At 44.7% G+C, this 20,043-nt stretch overlaps 1 protein-coding gene across 7 annotated transcripts in view; it reads left to right on the top strand.

The window, feature by feature from the left end:
• Window positions 1-20,043, top strand: part of Dhtkd1 (dehydrogenase E1 and transketolase domain containing 1) — a 51,377-nt gene that overhangs the window by 14,195 nt on the left and 17,139 nt on the right. For all 7 annotated transcript variants that reach the window (XR_002388432.2, XR_002388430.2, XR_002388431.2 and 4 more), the window contains exons 5-11: window positions 2,042-2,311; window positions 5,357-5,528; window positions 7,485-7,683; window positions 11,757-12,069; window positions 12,980-13,064; window positions 13,565-13,704; window positions 19,089-19,239. Coding sequence is in view for 4 of the 7 variants with exons in the window: in XM_004861809.2 (XP_004861866.2) it covers window positions 2,042-2,311; window positions 5,357-5,528; window positions 7,485-7,683; window positions 11,757-12,069; window positions 12,980-13,064; window positions 13,565-13,704; window positions 19,089-19,239 (1,330 nt within the window). In the remaining 3 variants the exon portion in view is untranslated. The remainder of the gene's footprint in view (window positions 1-2,041; window positions 2,312-5,356; window positions 5,529-7,484; window positions 7,684-11,756; window positions 12,070-12,979; window positions 13,065-13,564; window positions 13,705-19,088; window positions 19,240-20,043) is intronic.

Genomic DNA, 20,043 nt, shown 5'->3' with positions numbered 1-20,043 from the left:
TGGCCTTGAACTCTCAGTGATCTTCCTGCCTCAGCCTCCCGTGTGCTGGGATTACAGGTGTGTGGCACGGCTCTCCTGTACATTCTTATATAGATTATTTCTTCTCTCAGGGAAGTTAAAGTTTGTTTTGTTTCCTGAAGAATGATGTAAACAGAGCGAAATTCTGTTTTTTGCAGCATGCTTTTCTTATTTAATACCAGCTGTTCAAATGACAAAGATTTACACAATTTTATACAGTTTTACCTTATAAGAAGCCGTGGATCCTTTATTTGCCGAGTGTAATGTTAATAGATTGTACTAAAAATAATAATGCAGTTATCTCAAGAGACCGCCCAGTGTCTGTGGATATACCTCATTGGTGGGGCATTTGCCCAGCACATGCAGGGCCTGGGTTCAATCCCAGCAGAGGGAAATGGGGGGACCCACAGTATCTATAAGGAATTGGATCTTGGTATTCCTGTTGGTCTAACCAACTGTTTTGTAAAATCACAAAAGATTTGGAATCAAGAATGAAGATTTTTGGGCCAGGGATTTAGCTCAGTGGTTCCATCACCTGTCTTGCAAGCACAAGATCCCAACTTCAATCCCCGGTACCAAAAACCCAAAAAACAAAAAAAGAGCAAAGATTTTTGTGCTAGGCAAATGTTACTTCTGTTCTAGGATAGGAGATTAAAAGTAAGTATAAATGTTGAAAAGTCTGCCAAAGTTAGGTGCAGTGGGCAGAGCTCCTGGCGTGATGTATGTATTCGCCTGGAGACCTGGAAATGTATGTGGTGTTAGAAGGATGTTGTGGGTAGGTCAGAGTCCCTGCTTTCTGGGACACTGAGGCAGAAGGATCGCTTGAGTCCAGGAGTTCAAGGTCAGCCTGGGCAATATAGCAAGACCCTGTCCCTTAAAACACACACACACACAAACACACACACACACACACACACGTATTCACACATAGCGTCAAGTCTGTGCGTCAAAGTCATCACTTTTACTCATACCTCAGTTGTTCTAATACATTGATAATCAGCTTTTAAGAGACAAATACCTTGGAAAAGGCAGAATATAACCCTAAAAAGATTATAGAGAGATATGTATTTCAAGAAATGTGGAAATTCTTAGACCAAAAATTATATTCCTAAAAGTTCCCAGATAAAACATGCAGAAATAATTACAAATTTTCATGTTTGTGAGAAACGTGCCCGCGCTGTGTGAGTGTATATATTCCATGTGTAGACAGGTTGATAAGAAGCTTTTGGAAACTAAAGAAAGTTTTGAATTAAACAGTTTGGGTACTCTAGAATAACATGGTGATTTTACCAAATGGCTTGGTTTGAGACTCAGCTTCATTATTTACTAGCAAAGGACCTTTAACAATTTACTGATCTGTTCATGTTCGAAGTGGGTCACACCTTTGTCTAGAAGACTGAAAAAGGAGTGGGAGGAGGTGCAGAGAGAGAGTTTGCGAACTGGGTGGCACGGGCTTCACATCTGCCCTGAGCGAAGCCTGCTGTCCTCCTCTCTCTACACGAGATACATTCCATCCTGTTACAGTCCTCCCCGCCTTTAACAAAACTCATGCAGAGGTCTTTGGGCAAATATATTCTGACAGGTGTGTTTTTAAAAAGTTGTTTATGCTGGGTGTGGTAGTGCACACCTCTGATCTTAGCACTCAGGAGCCTGAGGCAGGAGGCCATCCTGGGGAACATAGTAAGTTCAAGGCCAGCCTGAACTACACAGGAAGAACGTGTCTCAAAAAACAAAAACAAAAACAAAAATGTTGTTTAAATTATTGCAAGGCAGAGATTACTTGCTGTTTGTCTCAGATTAGACCCCTTTTAAAATGTTAGCACTTCATTTGATTCCGAAACTTCTTAAAAGTTCAAAGAAACCCAGCAATTAGAAGTCTGTGGCTATCTTTATATAATTCATGTTTGTAATAATTGCAAAAAGATTTACATGGCATTTATTTTTATTGTGTTATTTAAGCTACTTTTTCTCTAGTCAGCATTGTGACAAAAGACACTTTTACTTGTGTGTTTATCTATAATAGCTCATGTTCCGTAAAATGCGCGGCTTAAGTGAATTTCCGGAACATTCCGTGGCCACTGGAGACGTCCTGTCTCACCTGACCTCCTCCGTGGACCTGGATTTCGGGGCGCACCGTCCCCTGAACGTGACAGTGCTGCCTAATCCTTCACACCTGGAAGCTGTGAACCCCGTGGCCGCCGGGAAAACCCGGGGCCGGCAGCAGGCACTGCAGGACGGGGACTACTCCGCAGATGGCGCTGCTCGGCCCGGGGACAGAGTCCTCTGCCTGCAGGTACTTGGGACTTGGAGAAGGAGGCCCGTGTGAGTTACCTGATGGGTATGGGCTGCCTAGCCTCCCCTCGAAGGGACAGGTGTGAACTTTGCTGTGCGAGGCTTTTCGGTTCACTGTAACCCCATGTGTTGACTCTTGGTGTTAGTTCCTTGTGCCCTGTGACTTCCGTTCAGGAAGTCCTTGCCCAGGCTGATCACTTCTAGTGTCTTCCCTGCTCCATCTTCCGGCAGTTTCAGTGTTTCTGTTTGTACATCTAGGTCTTTAATCCATTTTGATTTGATTTTAGTGCAGAATGAGATGCGTGTCTAGATTCAGTCTTCTGCGTGTGGATAGCCCATTTCCCAGCACCACTGGTTGAAGAGGCTGCCTTTTCTCCAGCCCATGTGTTCAGCCCCTTTGTCAAGATGGATGGGTGAAGGTGCCCGGGGTAGTTTCTGTGTCTTTTCCTCTTTATGTTTGTGCTGGTACCGTACTGTTTTGTTATTATAGGTTCATAGTATGACTTGCAATCTGGAATTGTGCTGCCTCCAGCTTTGCTCTTTTTGCTCAGGATAGCTTGGCCATTTTGAGTCTCTTCTCATTCCATATAAATTCTAGGATCATTTTTTCTAGTTCTGTGAAGAATGTTGGGGTTTCGTTTTTTTTGGTACCGGGGATCGAACTCAGGAGCTTGCGCTTTCGAGGCAGGTGGCGGAACCACTGAGCTAAATCCCCGGCCCTAGAATGTTGGTGTTTTGATAGGAATTGTGTTGTGTCTGTTTCACTTTTGGGAATGTGGCCGTGTTGATGATACTGATTCTGCCTCTCCAGGAACAGGGGATGTCTTAAATAAAAAAAATTAGACCACAAAAAGCAAATGACCCAAAAAAACCCAAATTAAATGAACAGACACTTTTCAAAAGAAGAAGTACAAATGGCCAATAAGTACATTGAAAAATATTCAGCATTACTAGCCATTAGGGAAATGCAAATCAAAACAGCTCTGAGATTCCATTTTACTCTTGTCATAATGGCCATCATCAAAGACTCAGAAAACAACAAATGCTCCTGAGGATATAGGGGAAAAGGGACCCTTCTACATTGTTATGGGAATGAGAACTGTCACTATGGAAATCAGTATAGAGAGTCCTCAAAGCACTAAAATAGGAATTCCACTGGACCTACTTCTACCTCTCCTGAGTATCTTCCCAGAAGAGTTAAAGGCATCCTATTAGAGAGATACATGCATACCCATGTTTATAGCAGCACAACCCGCAATAGTTAAACTGTAGAAACATTCTAGATGCCCTTCAGCAGATGAATGGGTAGAGAATGTGGTATATCTATACACAGTGGAGTCTTATTCAGCAATAAAGAAGGATGAATTTGAATCATTTGTAGGAAAATGATTGGCTCTTAAAACCATGTTAGGTGAAATAAGTCAGACACAGAAGGCTAAATATCACATGATTCCTTTTATATAAGAAACCCAAAATGTAGATAAATTAAAGAGTAAAATAAAGGGGAGATGGTAGGAATCAGGGAGCCAGGCTCTTTGGAGATGGGGGAAGGGATCAGAGGAAGGGAGGAGAATAGAAGGTAAGGAGGGGTGGGGAAAGGGGTGGAAAATGATCAAGATAGGACATGTATGCACTAATTCCCTGCCAAGTACTACGTATCACAAACATACAATGAACCAAAGGGGTAAGTCAGAGGAAGCCGGACAGAAGCGGAGCTGGGAAAGAACACATTCCTGAGGTGCCCTCTCGTATAGTGACCATGGTGCGCATTGCACACAGGTGCACAAAGATGAAAACACATAGCAGATGTTCAATAAGGGGGAAGGGAGGCCAGAGAACGAAGGAGAGGAAGTGGTGCGAGAAGGTGGAGGGAAGGGAGGCCAGGGTCATCTTTCCTCATGAGGGCTAACTTGTGCCCCTGCCCAGATGGCATGATCACACTTTCACTGGTAGTTAGGAAAGAAATGAAAGGACTGATGTGGCTACTTCTCCGAAACTGTGGCTCTCCAGGAATTTACACCGTATGCATACACGGAACAAGGCTACAAAGGTGTGGATTTACTGTAAAAAAGGTTCCCTCACCCGGTGTTGAGTGGAGTAATGGAGGTAGCACAAGGTCTGCTCTTAGCAAGTGTTGATACTCTAAGATGCCACACATGGGTTCGGAAGGTGTGGACTGGAATTTCACTAAGGTGAAGTGAAGCCGTGCTTCATTAACTTAAGCGAAAACGCTTCACTTCTATGAAAATGACACTGCTTAGGCCATTTCCTATGGCATTTTTAAAAAACCTACTTCCAGGCATTTTTTTCTTCATTCACATTTGGTCTTTCGCTGCTGTTGTTCTTAGAGCCAATGGTTACCTCGCCTTAGGGAGAGCAGATCATGTTATTCAGTTCAGCATTTTAGCTGTACTTGACAATCCCCTTTTAGCATGAAGTCAGTAGAGCTCTTGTTTTCTTCCAAGGTCTTGTAAGGTCTGTGATGCCCTCATTATTTGCTTTAGAATTTAGAAAAAAAAAAATTGCCCCTTCTCCACCAGCTGTATACCGGATTTTGTGGTGATTTTCTGAATTGCAGAAAGTTCTGGAAGGACAGCACGTTTTAGACATCTCTCATAATGCTTACTTTTCCCTCAGACCCTCTTTCCACTTGTGTGTGACTCACTTTTTGCTCACACCTTCTTGTCTTTGCTGTCACTTCACCTGTGTGCAGTTGCCATGGGAACCAGGCTGTTTTCCTGCAAGGTTTCCTAGCACTCCTTCTGCGATGCTGCTGTAGGTACCGGACTTTTGTGTGCAGCTGAGGACCTGGGGCACAGGCGTGTTGTAGTTGGTGGTGGCTGCAGGAGGAAAAGGAGCTTTGGAGGCTGCCTTTGAGATAAGCTTACCCATTCTAGGCCCCTCCTAAATACCTTTAGGAAGTCAAGGGAGTAGGGAGAGGATGGTTATTTGTATTCCTAGTAGTATTGTGAAACAGTTTATGCCAATCTGAAAACCTAAACTTCTTAATCCCATGTTTCTTTTTCTCTCCTCACTCGAATTTTAGGTCCATGGTGATGCTTCTTTCTGTGGCCAAGGGATTGTTCTCGAAACATTTACGCTGTCTAATCTCCCACATTTCAGAATTGGTGGGAGCATCCATTTGATTGTCAATAACCAGCTGGGCTATACCACCCCGGCAGAACGAGGAAGGTCTTCTCTGTACTGTAGTGATATTGGTATGTAACACGGGCACTGATGTCCCTGGATCCAACGCGAAATTCCTAGAGAAAGTTCTGGCTCATGCAGAACAGTGAGTCTCACTGATTATCCCATCCCATTTGTAATTTGGCGTCAGATATGATCAGTAGTCATCAAAAATGTGAGCAAAGTTAACATTTCTTGTCAAGTCTGAGTGTGGGATTTATGTATTTATTTGGTTTGTGTGCTGGGGATGGAACCCAGGGCCTTCCTTGTGCATGCCGTGCAAGCTTTCTACTACTGCACTACATCCCCAGCCCTGAGAATAATTTTTGAATCCAAAGAAATAAAAGGAGGATGGACAATTTTGCTGCATTAACCTGAGTCTTGGAGAGCTGTCTGCACTGTGGTTTTAGCACCTTAGGTGTCATTTCTCTGAGTGGGATAGGGCAGGGGCCACTCTCAGCTAAACCCTTCCTCCCAGCCGTGCTGGAACCCTAAGGAGCTCAGAGAGGGGTGGGCTGAGTTGTATGACATAAGTGCCGGTGTGTTTTGTGGACAAGTTTGATTTCTCAACATCTTTCTCCCTCTCCCCTACATGAGCAGCCTGGAGGAGGGAGGGGTCTTGGCCTGGAAGCCCCATCCGTTTCTAAAAGGTGTCCGCTGCAAAGGCACAGGCGTCCCCATGCGGGAAGTCTGGCACCCCAATCCCTCATCCTTTCTTAGACTCAACAAACCGTGGCAGCCAAGGGCAGCAGCACATTTCTCACATGTCCCCTCATCTAAGAGACGGCAGATTCCTCTGCAACAAAAGCTCAGTCCTCCTTTAGACCTTCAAGTCCTCTTATTCCACACTATATCTTTTTCTAAGGGGAGAGGAGGTCAGAGCAGCCACATTTCAGAAATGCTGTCATAATGGTTTTAACACCTTTCTACTCTTCTTCCTTCCTACTTGGTAGAATCAGGAACAATTTTGACAAGTTGGTGGGGCTTTATATACTTTAAAAAAATACTCACACTTAGATGTTTATGTTCAGCCTTTCATTAGATGTTCTGGTGGGGAGGTAACTGGTGCCGTGAAAGGCGTAGGGAAAGTGCTGTGACTTGTTTCAACAGTTTTTTGCTAATTTTTAGGCTGAACAATGATGGATGGTTAGAATTCACCTTATTCTGTTTAATTAAAATCAGCATTTCTCTTTAAAAAGCCAAAGAAACAGATAAAGGTGGGAGCTAAGAGCGTTCAGTCTTAAATGCTTATGTAGCTAGCTGAAGGATCTGGTAGAAATCAGAGAGCAACACCCTTAGTACGACAGTGGAGTAAGTACTTTTGAATATTCAGACTTGAAGACCCCAAGATATTAGGCAAAAAGGACACGTTTGAGCACTAAATTTGGTGAAATAGTCTGGTCAGAAACAAGATGTGAAGAATTGAACTCAACTTGTTTTAACCTATGGAAATTAGCAGTTATAAGAGAAAGGTAGAGTTTTTCCTACTCCTTCCTATGTTATAGAGTTACAAGGAGTTAAAAGAACTGTTAGGTGGTAGGAACTACTCACTTTTTATACCCAGAGCATGGAATGGATTTTTTTCCTTGGGTTGTCTATGTGATATTTTTGTGACTTGTCTGAGAGAGAGAATGAGGATCCGTTCTGGAACTTCTCTTTGGAGAAAATCCATCTTTTTCTAGGATGGATCTTTTAATGCCCTTTTATCTCAGGAAGAAAGATAACAATGGCAATAAGAAAGTAAATATTAACTACCATGTGCCAGGCATTGTAAAGCACTAACACTTTTTAGTCCATTGGAGACTGTCGGTAGGAGGTAGGACTAGACTGAGGTTCTTAAGTTTACCACAGGCACACAGCAAGAGACAGAGCTGAGACTGGTGAGCTGGACCCCAAAGCTTGGGTTGTTAAAGGCCAAGCTAAATGGGCTGTAGGACATGGCTGATTCTGGGTTAACCGGGCTGCTTCATACCTGTGTCCCTGTTCAGGGAAGCTTGTGGGCTGTGCCATCGTCCATGTTAATGGAGATCGGCCAGAGGAAGTGGTCCGGGCCACACGGCTGGCTTTTGAATATCAGCGCCAGTTCCGCAAGGATGTGATCATTGATCTGCTGTGCTACAGGCAGTGGGGCCATAATGAGCTGGATGAGCCTTTCTTCACCAACCCAGTCATGTACAAAATCATCAGGTACAATCGTAAACCTTTGTTAGATACCCTCTGACCACACACACACACACACACACACACACACACACACACACACACACACTTTGGTGCTGGAGATGGGACACAAGACTTTGTGTGCTAGGCAAGTGATGTACCCCTGAGCTAGAGCCCCACCCCTATTATTTTTTAATAGATAGTCACGTAGGTGAACTACTGCCTTGGTTTGCTTAGGACATGGGACTTGGGACTTGCAGTGCTAAACTGGCACGGTCCTGGCCAAGCTGGGATGGTAACTGTCTCAGTCACTTTCTCTTTGGTGGATGAAACACCTTAATGGGGAGCTTAATGGGGGAGAGGTTCATTTGGGGTCGATGTTTTCAGTCCGTGGTTGGCTGGCGCAAGGCAAGAAGGGCATTTAGGAGTGTCTGGTGGAGGAAAGCTGCTCATGTCATGGCGGCCAGGAAGAAGAGAGAGAGGGAGGAGTCAGAGAGGAAGATACACGCTTCCCGGACACACTCTCGGGGACCACCTCTAACCAGGCTCCACCTCCTAACCAGAAGTCACTGTTGAATATACTGTCCCCTTGGTCCAAACATCTTTCAGATACATGAAGTGTTGGGGGACCCCCTAGATCTAAACCGTAGCATTCTGCCTGTGGTCCCCAAAAGACTCATGTCCATTTCTTCAAGCAAAATACATTTAGTCTACCTTTCAGTGTAGCCAAAGTTTTAACATTCTAGTATTACTGAAAAGCCCAAGCTCAAAGTCTCCTCTGAGATTCAGCATAAACTCTAACCCATGAGCCCTGTTTTTTTAAAAAAAAGTTAAATGGGCTGGGGATTTAGCTCAGTGGTTCTGCCGCCTGCCTTGCAAGCACAAGATCCCGAGTTCAATCCCTGGTACCAATAAATAAATAAATAAATAAACAAACAAACAAACAAATAAATAAATAATTTTTAAAAGTTAAATACTGCTCACGTACAGTGGCACAAGATAAACATTCCCAGAACAATAAAGAGATAGAAAGGAATCAGACCAAAGCAAGACCAAAACCCAGGAGGGCAAACATTAAACTCCAGCCTCTGGGACAAGTTGTGGTCATGAGATGTGAACTCCAGAGGGTTTGGGTTTGAGATGTGAACTCCAGAGCCACCCCTCTGACTCTGCTGGTAGTTGTGGCCTTCATGGCCTCTCTCTTGGGGTGGCTTTGCTTACTGCCTGTGGCTTTTCTCAGATGGTTCACATTCCTGGCTTCTCCAGCCTTCTGGGGTCTCCACTGCACCTTCAGCTTCACTCACACTTCACACATTGCCTTCTCAGGAGCACCCTGCCTGGCCTCCCAGGCCTTCTTCTGAAATCTGAGTGGAAACCTTCCTGACCCCATAAGTCTGGCATTCTGGATGTCTGTAAAACCAGCACCCTGAGAAAGACACCAAAGTAGAAGTATACAGGCCCCCTTGGATCATGGCTTCAAGGGGCTCTGAGTGACTGGATAGCCGAGCACTGTGAACTGAATCCTAGGAAACCAATTTCCTAGGCTGTCATTCTGGAACACCATGCTTTGGGGCTCTCTTCTCAAAGCAGAGTCTTCCACTCTTGCACCTTTGAGCCTACAAAGAGTGGGTCTGCCCAATTCCTGAGGTGCCTTCAAGCCATCTTTGGTATTGTCTTTATGTAAAGGACTTGGCTCCTATTTAATGTTAATTTGAGCAACCACGCTGTCCTTTGCTCCAACTCTGCAGGTGCTTCCTTTCTGGCAAAACTGAAAACTTTAAATGGGCTTTTTGGTCCTGATTCTCACTATAGATCTTCTCAAAGCAGCAAGCAATACCCATGCTACAGCCTGAATGCTGGGCTGCTTTGAGATTTCCTTTACCAGATTCATTAGTCCATTACCCCTAATCTCAGTCTCCCATAAAGTCTCAGGAGAGGAGCAAAATGTAGACAAATTTTGTGCTAGAGTGTAACACACATGGCCTGGAGTTCACCTGGCAATGGAGTTCTTGTTCCTAACCTCAATCTCCTGAGCGTGGTCTTCACATCTGTTTTCTGTTGGCATTTTGGTCTTCTGAGCTCTGAGCAGGATCCCCCATCAAGCTTAGCTTACAGCATTTTAGGGCTTCTCTGGCTAGCATCTCCAAACCTTTCTAGACTTCTGCTATGAACCTGTTCCAAAGGCTTCTGAACCAAGTGGTCAGGTATTGTCTGGCAATAACCCCAGTCCCAGTAGCAAAATCTGCCTTAGTCACTTTCTTCTCTGTGGGAAAAATACCTAACATCCAGAACGTAAGGGATGGGTATTCTGGCTCAGCACTTCCAGTTCATGTTGTTCTGGCTCTAAGGCAGGCAGGGCATACTGAAAGTGTCTGGCAGAGGAAAGCTGCTGGTGCCCTCGTGTCTGGGAAGCAGAGAGAGAAGGGAGGAGCTGGGGAGTGAGACTCACCCTTCCAGGTCACATCCCAGGAGCCTCCAACCAGGTCCCACCTCCTAGTATCTCCTCAGGTGTGAACTCCTCAGTGGACGAGTCCATTGGCCCACAGTCCAGTTTCCTTCCAAATACATGAGGCTTTGGGGAACACCCCGGATCTAAAGCATAGCAGTCATCTGTGGGTCTCAGGGGCATTCTCCATCATCTTCAAAATCCCCATATTTCCTCATTGGACAGAGAACGGGCAACTTAACAAATTCCTGAGCAGAGGCAGATCTAGCTGCTTAGTGTGGCATCGGCAGGGTCAGGAGCAGGATCTTTATGTTCACGTCTCCAGACCCTAAGTGTGGACTTGCTTTGTCCCTAGCAGGAAGTAGCACAGGAAATTCTAATGCACGTTTAGAACTCTTCTGTGCAGGACAGCAACCACTAGACAGTAACTGGCCACTGAGCACCTGAGATGTGGCCAGTGCCGGTGGAAATGTGCTGCAAATATAACATACACACCAGATTTCAAAGACGTAGCAGATGAAATAGAAATGTAAAATATTCATAATTTCTATATTGACTAGATCTTGAAATAACAGTAGTTTAGATATATGGACTTAAAATATATTGCTAAGACTATATCCACCTACATCTCTTTATTTTTTTTGATGTAACTGCCAGAAAATTTATTTTATTATTTTTTTTGGTACCAGGGATCGAACTCAGGTCCTTGCGCTTTCGAGGCAGGCGCTGGAACCACTGAGCTAAATCCCCAGCCCCAGAAAATTTAAAATTACACATGTGGCTCACATCTTATTTTCGTTGGACAGTGTTGATGCAGGTGGTTAATGTGGCCGAGAGGGACGCTTAACTTTGGCATTTCCCTTTCCAGACACTACAGAGTAAAACAGACCTCCATATAGACACACTCTCGCCCTCATAGACGGTAAATTAAAGCAGAGGGAGGGACTTGGTGGCCCTCAGCAGGCCTTCCTGCTCGGAGGGAGCAGACAGCGTGGCTCGGGGGGCCTGAAGCTGCTGTTGGCGTAGCTCTGAGCTCAGCGGTTCCATTGAAACGGTCCAGCCCTTCAGTTTTATCTGGATGAAGTACGATAATATGTTGACAAATTTTATATTTTGAAGGATTATTATACAAATGTAAAAGGCACACTTGTAATATTTTCAACCACATGCTCATTATTACAGTTAAAGGACTAGAGCAGCCTGAATCTGAAGGTGGGAGCTTAGGGCTCACCCTTTTTGAAATAAAGGGTGCTCTCTATGGACAGGTAAGGTGGGTCAGTCATATAAATAGCTCTCTGAAATTTAGCAATTCATAGAAAAAGCCCACTCTTACCTAAATATAGACAAAAGCTTACAACGGTAAATTTATTTTCTCTTGTTTGCCCGGAGGAAGTTGAGACTCATGCGTGCCTTTAATTGTTTATTTACCTAATTATTTTGTTAATTTATTGAGGTGAAAGCCATAATGTACATTTTTCTCCATTAAAGTGGACAATTCAGAGGCGTTTAGTGCATGCACGGTGGTGTGCAGCCACCACCGCCACAGAACATTTCCTAGGTGCCTTTTAGTCGCTAACATCCTGCAGTGCCCTTGACAATGGTCGCCTCCGTCTCCTTAGATTGTACAGATTTTCTTCCCCCTTCTCTTGACCAGAGCCCGAAAGAGCATCCCAGACACATACGCAGAGCACCTCATCGCCAGCGGACTCACGACCCGGGAGGAGGTGTCTCAGATAAAAGCCTCCTACTATGCCAAGTTAAACGACCATTTGACCAAGGCGGCCCACTACAGCCCCTCGGCCACCAGCCTGCAGGCCCACTGGCAGGGCCTGACTCTGCCCGCCGCGCGCATCACCACCTGGAGCACAGGTGTGGCCCTCGACCTCCTGCGCTTCGTCGGCGCCAGGTCTGTGGAGGTGCCCAGGGAGCTGCAGGTGCACGGCAACCTCCTCAAGATGTATGTTCAGGTGAGGGCCCTGACGCCACCCGCTGCTGCTTTCTGCTTTTGCTCAGCAATGGGATTGATGCTGGTCTGGTCTTCGTGGTTGCTAATTCATTTGACAAAGATCTAGTGTTTATTATTAAGATTCCAGGAACTCATCTGAGGATTTCTCTCGATGCTGAGAGTCAGTTGACTCAGATTTTGCCTTTTTTCCCATGTAGGCATTTGTTTAATGTTTGATATATTATATGTACCTAAAATGCATGCCTATTATAAAAAAGAAATACAGAAATGTCTACTTTAATTTTTCCAACTCATAAATAGAACACACTTTAATTCTTTCAGGTAGCTTAAATAAAGGACATAGAAATCAACACATGTACCCCACAGGTAACCATTTAGACCATTGAACATGCTGAGGTTTTGCGTATCGTCTTTTGCTAAGTATAGGCTGACAAGCTGTCCTGGTTGGCCTGGGACTTAAGGTTTTCTGTAATAGAGCACTTTGAGCACTAAAACCAGAAGAGCAAAGAGTTAAGCATGTTCATCTTTTTCAGCCTGGATAAAGGCGCTCTATCCTCTGAATTATTTTTAAAACACTTGAAGTTTTTATTAGAGGTGTAGAAATCATATAACAAACTACACTCACCACCTAGCTTAAGAAATCAGATACTCCAGGTGAAGTTTGCAGTACCCTCCTGATTCTCTCTCCTCTTAGCTCCACGAAGGTGACCACTGAGCTGCAGTGAGCCCTGGCTCTGCCTGTTTTAGACTCTGTGTAGTTGCTCTCGTGCTCTTGTGTATCCATCCATACTATTTTGATTCACATTGGTGTTATTGATTCTCACCATAGTTATGTTAAAGTTTTTTGAGCTCCGTGTGAAAAAGGATGTGGGTGCTTAAAAATTTCTCTTCTCCTGCCTTCTGCTTTACAGTCCAGAATGGAGAAGGTGATGAGCGGGACACATTTAGACTGGGCCACTGCAGAAGCCCTAGCCTTGGGCTCTTTACTTGCTCAAGGTAAGGTGTTCCTCTTTAGCCTGACAGCCGAGAGAGAATGCGCTCATGGCACTGGTTACGTGTGACTTCTGAGATTCTCTGCGTCACAGCTTCTTCCTTCCCATTGTTTGCATTGGCTAGAGAAGTTCTAGAAACGTGTCACATGATAGCATCACTGAATCACAGTGTGAGTCACATGCCAGCGTTCATCACAGAGTGCAGACAGCAGAGCAGTTATGCCTGGGACACACCGGGCTCAGTGTACAGTGTGTTAGAAAGATACTCTCTCCAAAAATTATAGGGCAAGTAACGACTCTCCATTTCTACACAGTTTTGCCTTGATTGTAGACGTTTTGACATAAGAAAGGATTATTTTAATAAAGAGAATCTGTTATTCTAAGGAAATTCCAAGGATGAGTGAAATCTTGTCTGAAAAACATAAATTCAGGCTAACCATGTCTTATTGTTAGTTGGATTATTCACAGGCATCTGGATTTTTTTTTCCTTGCTTGCTGCTTAAGGTTTTAATGTCCGTCTGAGCGGTCAAGATGTTGGCCGTGGGACTTTCAGCCAAAGGCACGCAATGGTGGTTTGCCAGGAGACCGACGATGCCTACATCCCCCTGAACCACATGGACCCTAACCAGAAGGGGTTTCTGGAGGTAGGCTCTTTCCAAATCTAGTGTCAAATCCAGTCACCACTTACTACACTTACAGGCTGCTTAAAAAAACAAAAAACGGATGTCAGACACTTTGAGTTCAATTTTTTTTTTAGTTCAGTATTTTTTGAAATAAAGCAGTTCAAGTGGGTGGATGATGTTAATCCATAAATGTGGAATGGAAATAACAGACTAGAGAGTAGACTGGAGCTATTTTAATCTGACCACTTACCTGCATTCATATAAATGGATGTGCATTTTGTCAACTCAGAATTAACATTATAATCTGTGTATTGTATAGTTAGTCAAAGATGTGAATAGTAAGCTAGCATTCCTTGTCTACTTCAAACAAACAAACACCAACACTTGCTGCGGGTAACCTGTTTCCCTAAGGTTTCGTGGGCATTTCTGTCTGCCAGTCTCTGCTGTTCTCTTCAGCATCTTAAGGGCAGCAGCTGAATCTTTTTATTTTTGATTATCCAACAATTGGTGTAGAACTCAGCACATGATCTTTACAAAGATAAGTTATTATTTAAAGTAAATTTAATGGCATGGCACCTTCTTTTCCACAATAGCCATTTGCTAAATCTTGAGTTTACTGGTATTTTCTAAAAAATGTGTGTGGCAAAAGCAGTATTCCAGGGCCGGTGATTTAGCCCAGTGGTTCCGTCGCCTGCCTCGCAAGCGCAAAGACCCGAGTTCGATCCCCAGTACCCCCCCCCCCCCAAAAAAAGCAGTATTCCAGGAAGATTACTTGAAGGACCTGCAGCTCAGCTTTTCTGTAGTGAGTCTAAAATCCACCCAGATTGATGAGCTAGAGAGAAAGTGAAGTGTCTAGTGTCCTCCCCAGCTTACATGAGCCTTGCCCTGAATTGTGATTTGATATTTAGAATCACTTTTGAATATTAACATGCTTTTTAAAAGCTCTGATTAAATGTCTCATATCAATATGAGACAACGTTCACTATTTCTTTTTTAACATTGTGTTTGGTATTTAATTTTTTCGGGTTTTTTCTAATAGCACATTTGCATTACATAATGATTTCATTCCTTACGTGGAGTTGGCACGTGTACATAAAGACATCTCAATTCTTTTTTCATCCTCTTTATTTCTCCTCCCTCCTTTCTTCCTCCACCTTTTGATCCCGGTCCCATTTGAAATAGATCTATCTCCCTACTTCCTATTATTTATCTTTCCTTTTACACTTTATTTATATTTTGGATTTTTCATATAAAAGAAAACATGAGATATTTAAACTTATGTGTCTGATTTATTTCACTTAATATTATGATCTCAAAGAACATCCATTTTCCCACTATTTATACACAGTGGAGCACTATGGTGCCATAAACTTGAGTCATATGTAGGAAAATAAATGTCCCATGAGCTGCGAGTGTAGCTCAGTGGTAAAGCCCTTGCCTAGCACACACGAGGCCACCAGTTGAATGCCCAGCACTGCCAAAACAAACAACACAACAACAAATTTTCATTTATTGTCTGATACCATGGGGTTTGTATGAAGACCCTGGGAGAAACCCATTTGATCTTGGCATTGCAAGGGTCACACTCTTCTGAGCAGTGGTTTGGTTTCATTAGCTGCACGGAATTCGGTAGGTGACCTGCGTTCTCTTACTAATGGTGGCTTCAAGGAAAGGCTGGAGGTCAGGCGGACCAGTGATAAGTGAGTAGGTCCTCGGGGTCTGCCTTTCCCCAGCTCCTGTTCTGTGTCTCGATCTTTATCTGTCTTGTTTCATGCCACTTAAAATCTGTACTGTCATCTCATGTATTAGGTATATTTATAAACCACTTTCAGTACTTTTTAAGGAATAAATAAATAAATTCATTAATCAGGAAAATGAGGCATCTACATTTATACAAATGTACAAAGTACAGCTTGTACTTTCATAGGAAGAGGAGCAGCTGCACTCACTTGGGGACCTGAGGAAATGCTTAAGAGAAGAAGCCACACTTAAGCTGGGAATTGACGGTCACTAGTAGTTGTCTAGTCTAAGAAATACGGGGAAATATTCTAGTTGGACCCAAAGACATATAAATTCTGTGGGGTGAGAGAATGTGACATGCTTAGGAAATTACAGATGGCTTCAGATGGAAAGTAGCCACAGGGGTAGGCAGGGATGGCCACGTAGGACTGCCCCTGTTGCGAAAGGCTCGAGATCACATGGAGAGGGTCCATGCAGGAACCGTGAACCATGCAGGAACCATGTGGACAGGTTTCTGCATTAAACGAGACCGGGCACATTCGGGGTGGTTGGCCACAGACCAGATTTGCGTGTTCTTATAGAGAACACCCCGGCAATGCTCTGGAAGCCTGAGAAGGATGAGAAAGTAGGACACCACGAAAGGACGCTCCTCAGTGTTCTGTGAGGAAATCACTGGGGTCTCAACCAGGCTGCTGAGGGCAGAGGAGCCAGGTTTGATGATAGGACTGGGTGTTAGAGTAGGGGAGTAAAGAGACTGCTGTCGGTTACGTGCTGGCCTCCTCCTGTGGACACCTGGAGGATGATCAAGATACCTACTCAGATTACTGAGGACAAAGAGCAGCTTTCGAGAGAAGACAGTAGAGTCTGTTTTGGACATTTGAGCCATAGATGTTAATGTCGGGCAGTTAGATCTGCATTCAGCAGCGTATTGATTCTGGCCCTAAGCTATGAGTGCAAGTAATCAGGGTATAGAAGTATCTGAAACCGCAGGGGTGGGAGAAGCTCTCTGAGAGCAGAATGAGAAGATGACCAAAGGTAGGGTCCTGGCGCAAACAGCACTTGAAAGGCCAGGCAGAGGGAAAATATTTCACAAGAATGTCAAAAGGCAAGAGGAGAAATGGAAGTCACTGGGCCATTGTACCCAAGGAGGGAGGGGTCGTTTGAGAGAAGAATAGCATGCATGCTGCACTTAGGTAGTGGAGGGTGAACCTCATCTTGAGCTGTTTCCATGGAGGGAGTAAGAGTAAAATCTGGATTGTGCAGAGGCCCCTGGCTTAGGCTGGTTTGATTGGAATTGTCCTACTTTACGGTGGTGTAGAAGTGATAACACATTCAGTAGAAACCATTCTTTGAAGGCTGACTTTCGCTCTTTTCCTTGGCTAGTGACGTGTTGGAAGAATGTTAGGGTAATGGATTCTAATCAAGCACAGTCCTCCTGAAGTAGAGACAACCAAGACTCTGCAGTGCACTGGGTTGCTCTGCTAGGACGGTTGCAGATGAGGGGTCATAAATGTGTTGTGACTGTCAGTATTTTCACCTTACCGCAGGTCACAGGCTGAGCAGCATCTGTCCTTAATGAAAAGGTGAACAGGAGTCAAGAGGTGAAGACAGGTGGGCAGGAAGATTAGTCTTTCTAAAAGCTCGGCTGAGAAGAAAGCAATGGGCTGGGGGAGCCCAGGTCAGGGGATGAACATTCCTTGTTTTATTCTGAAGCTTTTGATTGACTGTAGACCGACCAGAGAGAACCAATGAGGCGGAGTTCAGAAAGGAGGACTTAGGTGATGGAGCCGGGCCCAGAAGCACAGAAGGCAGGGTGGATTCAGAATGAGTATGCCAGCCTTGGGAGGGAGACAAGAGGACAGGGCGGGGAGTTGCAGGGTGGAAGTTGCATGCCTGCTGTAATCCTCGGTACAACACACACAGCAATCTGAGAAGTGTGGCGGTCTTTTTAAAAACTAAAATAAGATCATATCTGGCGTGAGAGTCTGAAAAGATAAATTATGCATTATCCCACCATGCTAATAAATAATCCATTGGTTTTTTTACATGTGTCATTGTTCTTACCTATATGTCACTTTTGTTTTTGATGACAGGGTCTCTTTATTAGTTCAGGCTGTCCTGGAACTCACTGTGTAGCCCAGGCTGGCCTCAAACTTGTGGCGATTCTCCTGCCTCTTCCTCCCAAGTGCTGGGATGACAGGTGTGCACCACTGCACCCAGCTACAAATTTTTATCGTTGTGAATAAAGCTATAATTTTCTCTGAGTTTTTGAAAATAAAGGCTTTATGAGTTATAACCCTTAAAATGAAACCTTTCAATGTCTACAACGAAGCAGTTTTTAGTAGAGTCACAGAGTTGCACAACCGTCGCCAGTGTCTCACTTCAGAACTTTTCCTTCACCGCGAGAGGAGACCCCAGACCAGGAGGAGTTGCTGCCGGTCCAGCCTCCCCCAGTCCCTGGCGACCCCTGAGCAGTCTGCTTTTTGTTCTCTTAAAATGCCTGTTTCGGACATTCCAGATAAATAGACTGGTGTAAGGTGGGGCCTTCCGTGCCTTGGTTTTTCCACTTGGCATAATATTTTCAAGGTACATCCGTATTGTAGCAGGTATCAATACTTCATTTCCTTTTTATTGCCAAAATATTCTATAAATATGCAACTTTTAAAAATTTTTTAAAGAAATTGAAGCAAACACAAAATTATTATTATTATTATTTTTGGTACCGGGGATCAAACACGGGACCTTGCGCTTGCGAGGCAGGCAGCTGAACCACTGAGCCAAATCCCTGGCCCCCACAAAATTATTTTTAAATATTTGGTATATACTACAAAGGAAGTCTTTCTCACCTTACACCATTTGAAAGCAACTTGCTAGCCTGATACCCTATAGTACGTATTTCTTACAAAAAAAATAAAAGCCATTCTCTTCCGTCACTCAGCAGGCATCCAAATCAGGATATTAAAAGCCACACATTACCAGTGCAGCGTCATGTTGCATTTAACTGTCTTGTTCCTTTAACCTCCTCAGATATTAATTTTGTATTCTGCCTTTTTTAATCTTAAAATAACATGATGGTTCTTTTGATTTATCATGCAAATATGATGTTAGAATAATGCATCCTGGGCTGGGGATTTAGCTCAGTGGTTCCGGTGCCCCGAGTTTGATCCCCGGTACCAAAAAAAAAAAAAAAAAAAAAAGAATAATGCATCCTAACCAAAGGCAGGCATTCATTTTATAACTTTTCCATCCTTGTTTTATGACATTTTAAAAAGAGCTGGGGATTTAGCTCAGTGGTTTCGCTGCCTGCTGTGCAAGCGAGTTCGCTCCCCGGGACCAAAAAAAAAAATACAAAGAGCTTGCGTAGCATAGACTTACTCTCAGCTCCAAGGGTGCATGATCTGAATATATTGCTTATCCTTGAAGAAAATCTTTAATCCTCATAATCTAACCTTTTTCTTTACCTCTCTGTGTCACCTTTTCCCAAACGCATCCCTGATTCTGAGCAGTAAGTACGTCCTTCTCCAGGGAATGTAGTGATGAAGGAAAGCAAATCCCCTCCCGCCCCTCCTGGCTTTCAGCCTTGGGTAGCAGCGTGAAGCCTTATCCCTGCGGCCCCTGTCGTGGGTGCCCTGGCATGCAGTTTTGATTCTCGTCTTTGGAACTAGGTCAGCAACAGCCCGCTGTCCGAAGAGGCCGTCCTGGGATTTGAATATGGGATGAGCATCGAGAGCCCGATGTTGCTGCCCATCTGGGAGGCTCAGTTTGGTGATTTCTTCAACGGAGCCCAGGTCATCTTTGACACATTCATCTCTGGAGGTTGGTGTCGCTGTAGCTGGGTGTTGGATGCCCTGCTCCAGCCGCATGGGGACAAATGAATGAAAAGAGCCGTGGCTGCTCCTGAGAGCCCTGTGCACCACAGTGCCTGGAGAAAGAGCCGGGTGCCATCCTCCGCCCCCTCGCACACAGCGGCCCCAGACAACGCGATGAGCTGTTGAGATGCACTGGCTCTGTCAGCGGGAGGCAGGGTGCCCGTCTTACCTGTGCAGGGGGTACCTCCTGCCTACTGGGGAACAGGCCTGGCCAGGTCTGCCAGCTCCTGGGCTGTTTGACTCCTGTGTCCATTCCTGGTGTGTCTTGGGGTGCCCAGTAGCCAGTGGCCACCGTGATCCAGTGAGGCTCTGTGGTAAGCGTCATGTGGCCTGACCCTCTTTTCTGGGGGTTCCACTATTAGGTTTTGAATTTACGCCTCAGGTCTTTCCAATAGTTGGGGTTCTCTGAAACTTTGTCGTTGTGAGGAAGAAAAGTACCTGAGGCCCCTGGACGTTTGGCATTTCCAGAGAAGATTCTGCAGTGTCCCTTGCCCTCCATTGGAGGATGGTGGCCTGGGTGTCGGTGTGGTGAGGAAGCAAGGCGCTGCCCATGCTTGCTATGAGTTGTGGCTGAGTGGGACTCAGTGGCTCCTGCCATGTGGGGAGCCAGGACACTCACCTGTGAGACATTCACCTCGTCTTCTACCCACTGAACCCCAGCCTAGGTTAGCACCCTCCAAAACGGATATGTTCCCCCTCCCTGTGGTGTGACAGATGCATGGAATGAAGAAGTTATGGAGGCTCAGGCAGC

This window comes from Heterocephalus glaber, unplaced genomic scaffold (genome assembly GCF_053883595.1).
Source record: "Heterocephalus glaber isolate CG9 unplaced genomic scaffold, H.glaber_assembly_v1.0 deba00000738, whole genome shotgun sequence".
Taxonomy (NCBI): Eukaryota; Metazoa; Chordata; class Mammalia; order Rodentia; family Bathyergidae; genus Heterocephalus; species Heterocephalus glaber.
The sequence above is the reverse complement of the archived record's forward strand: the minus strand, read 5'-3'. Positions and strand labels throughout refer to the sequence as shown.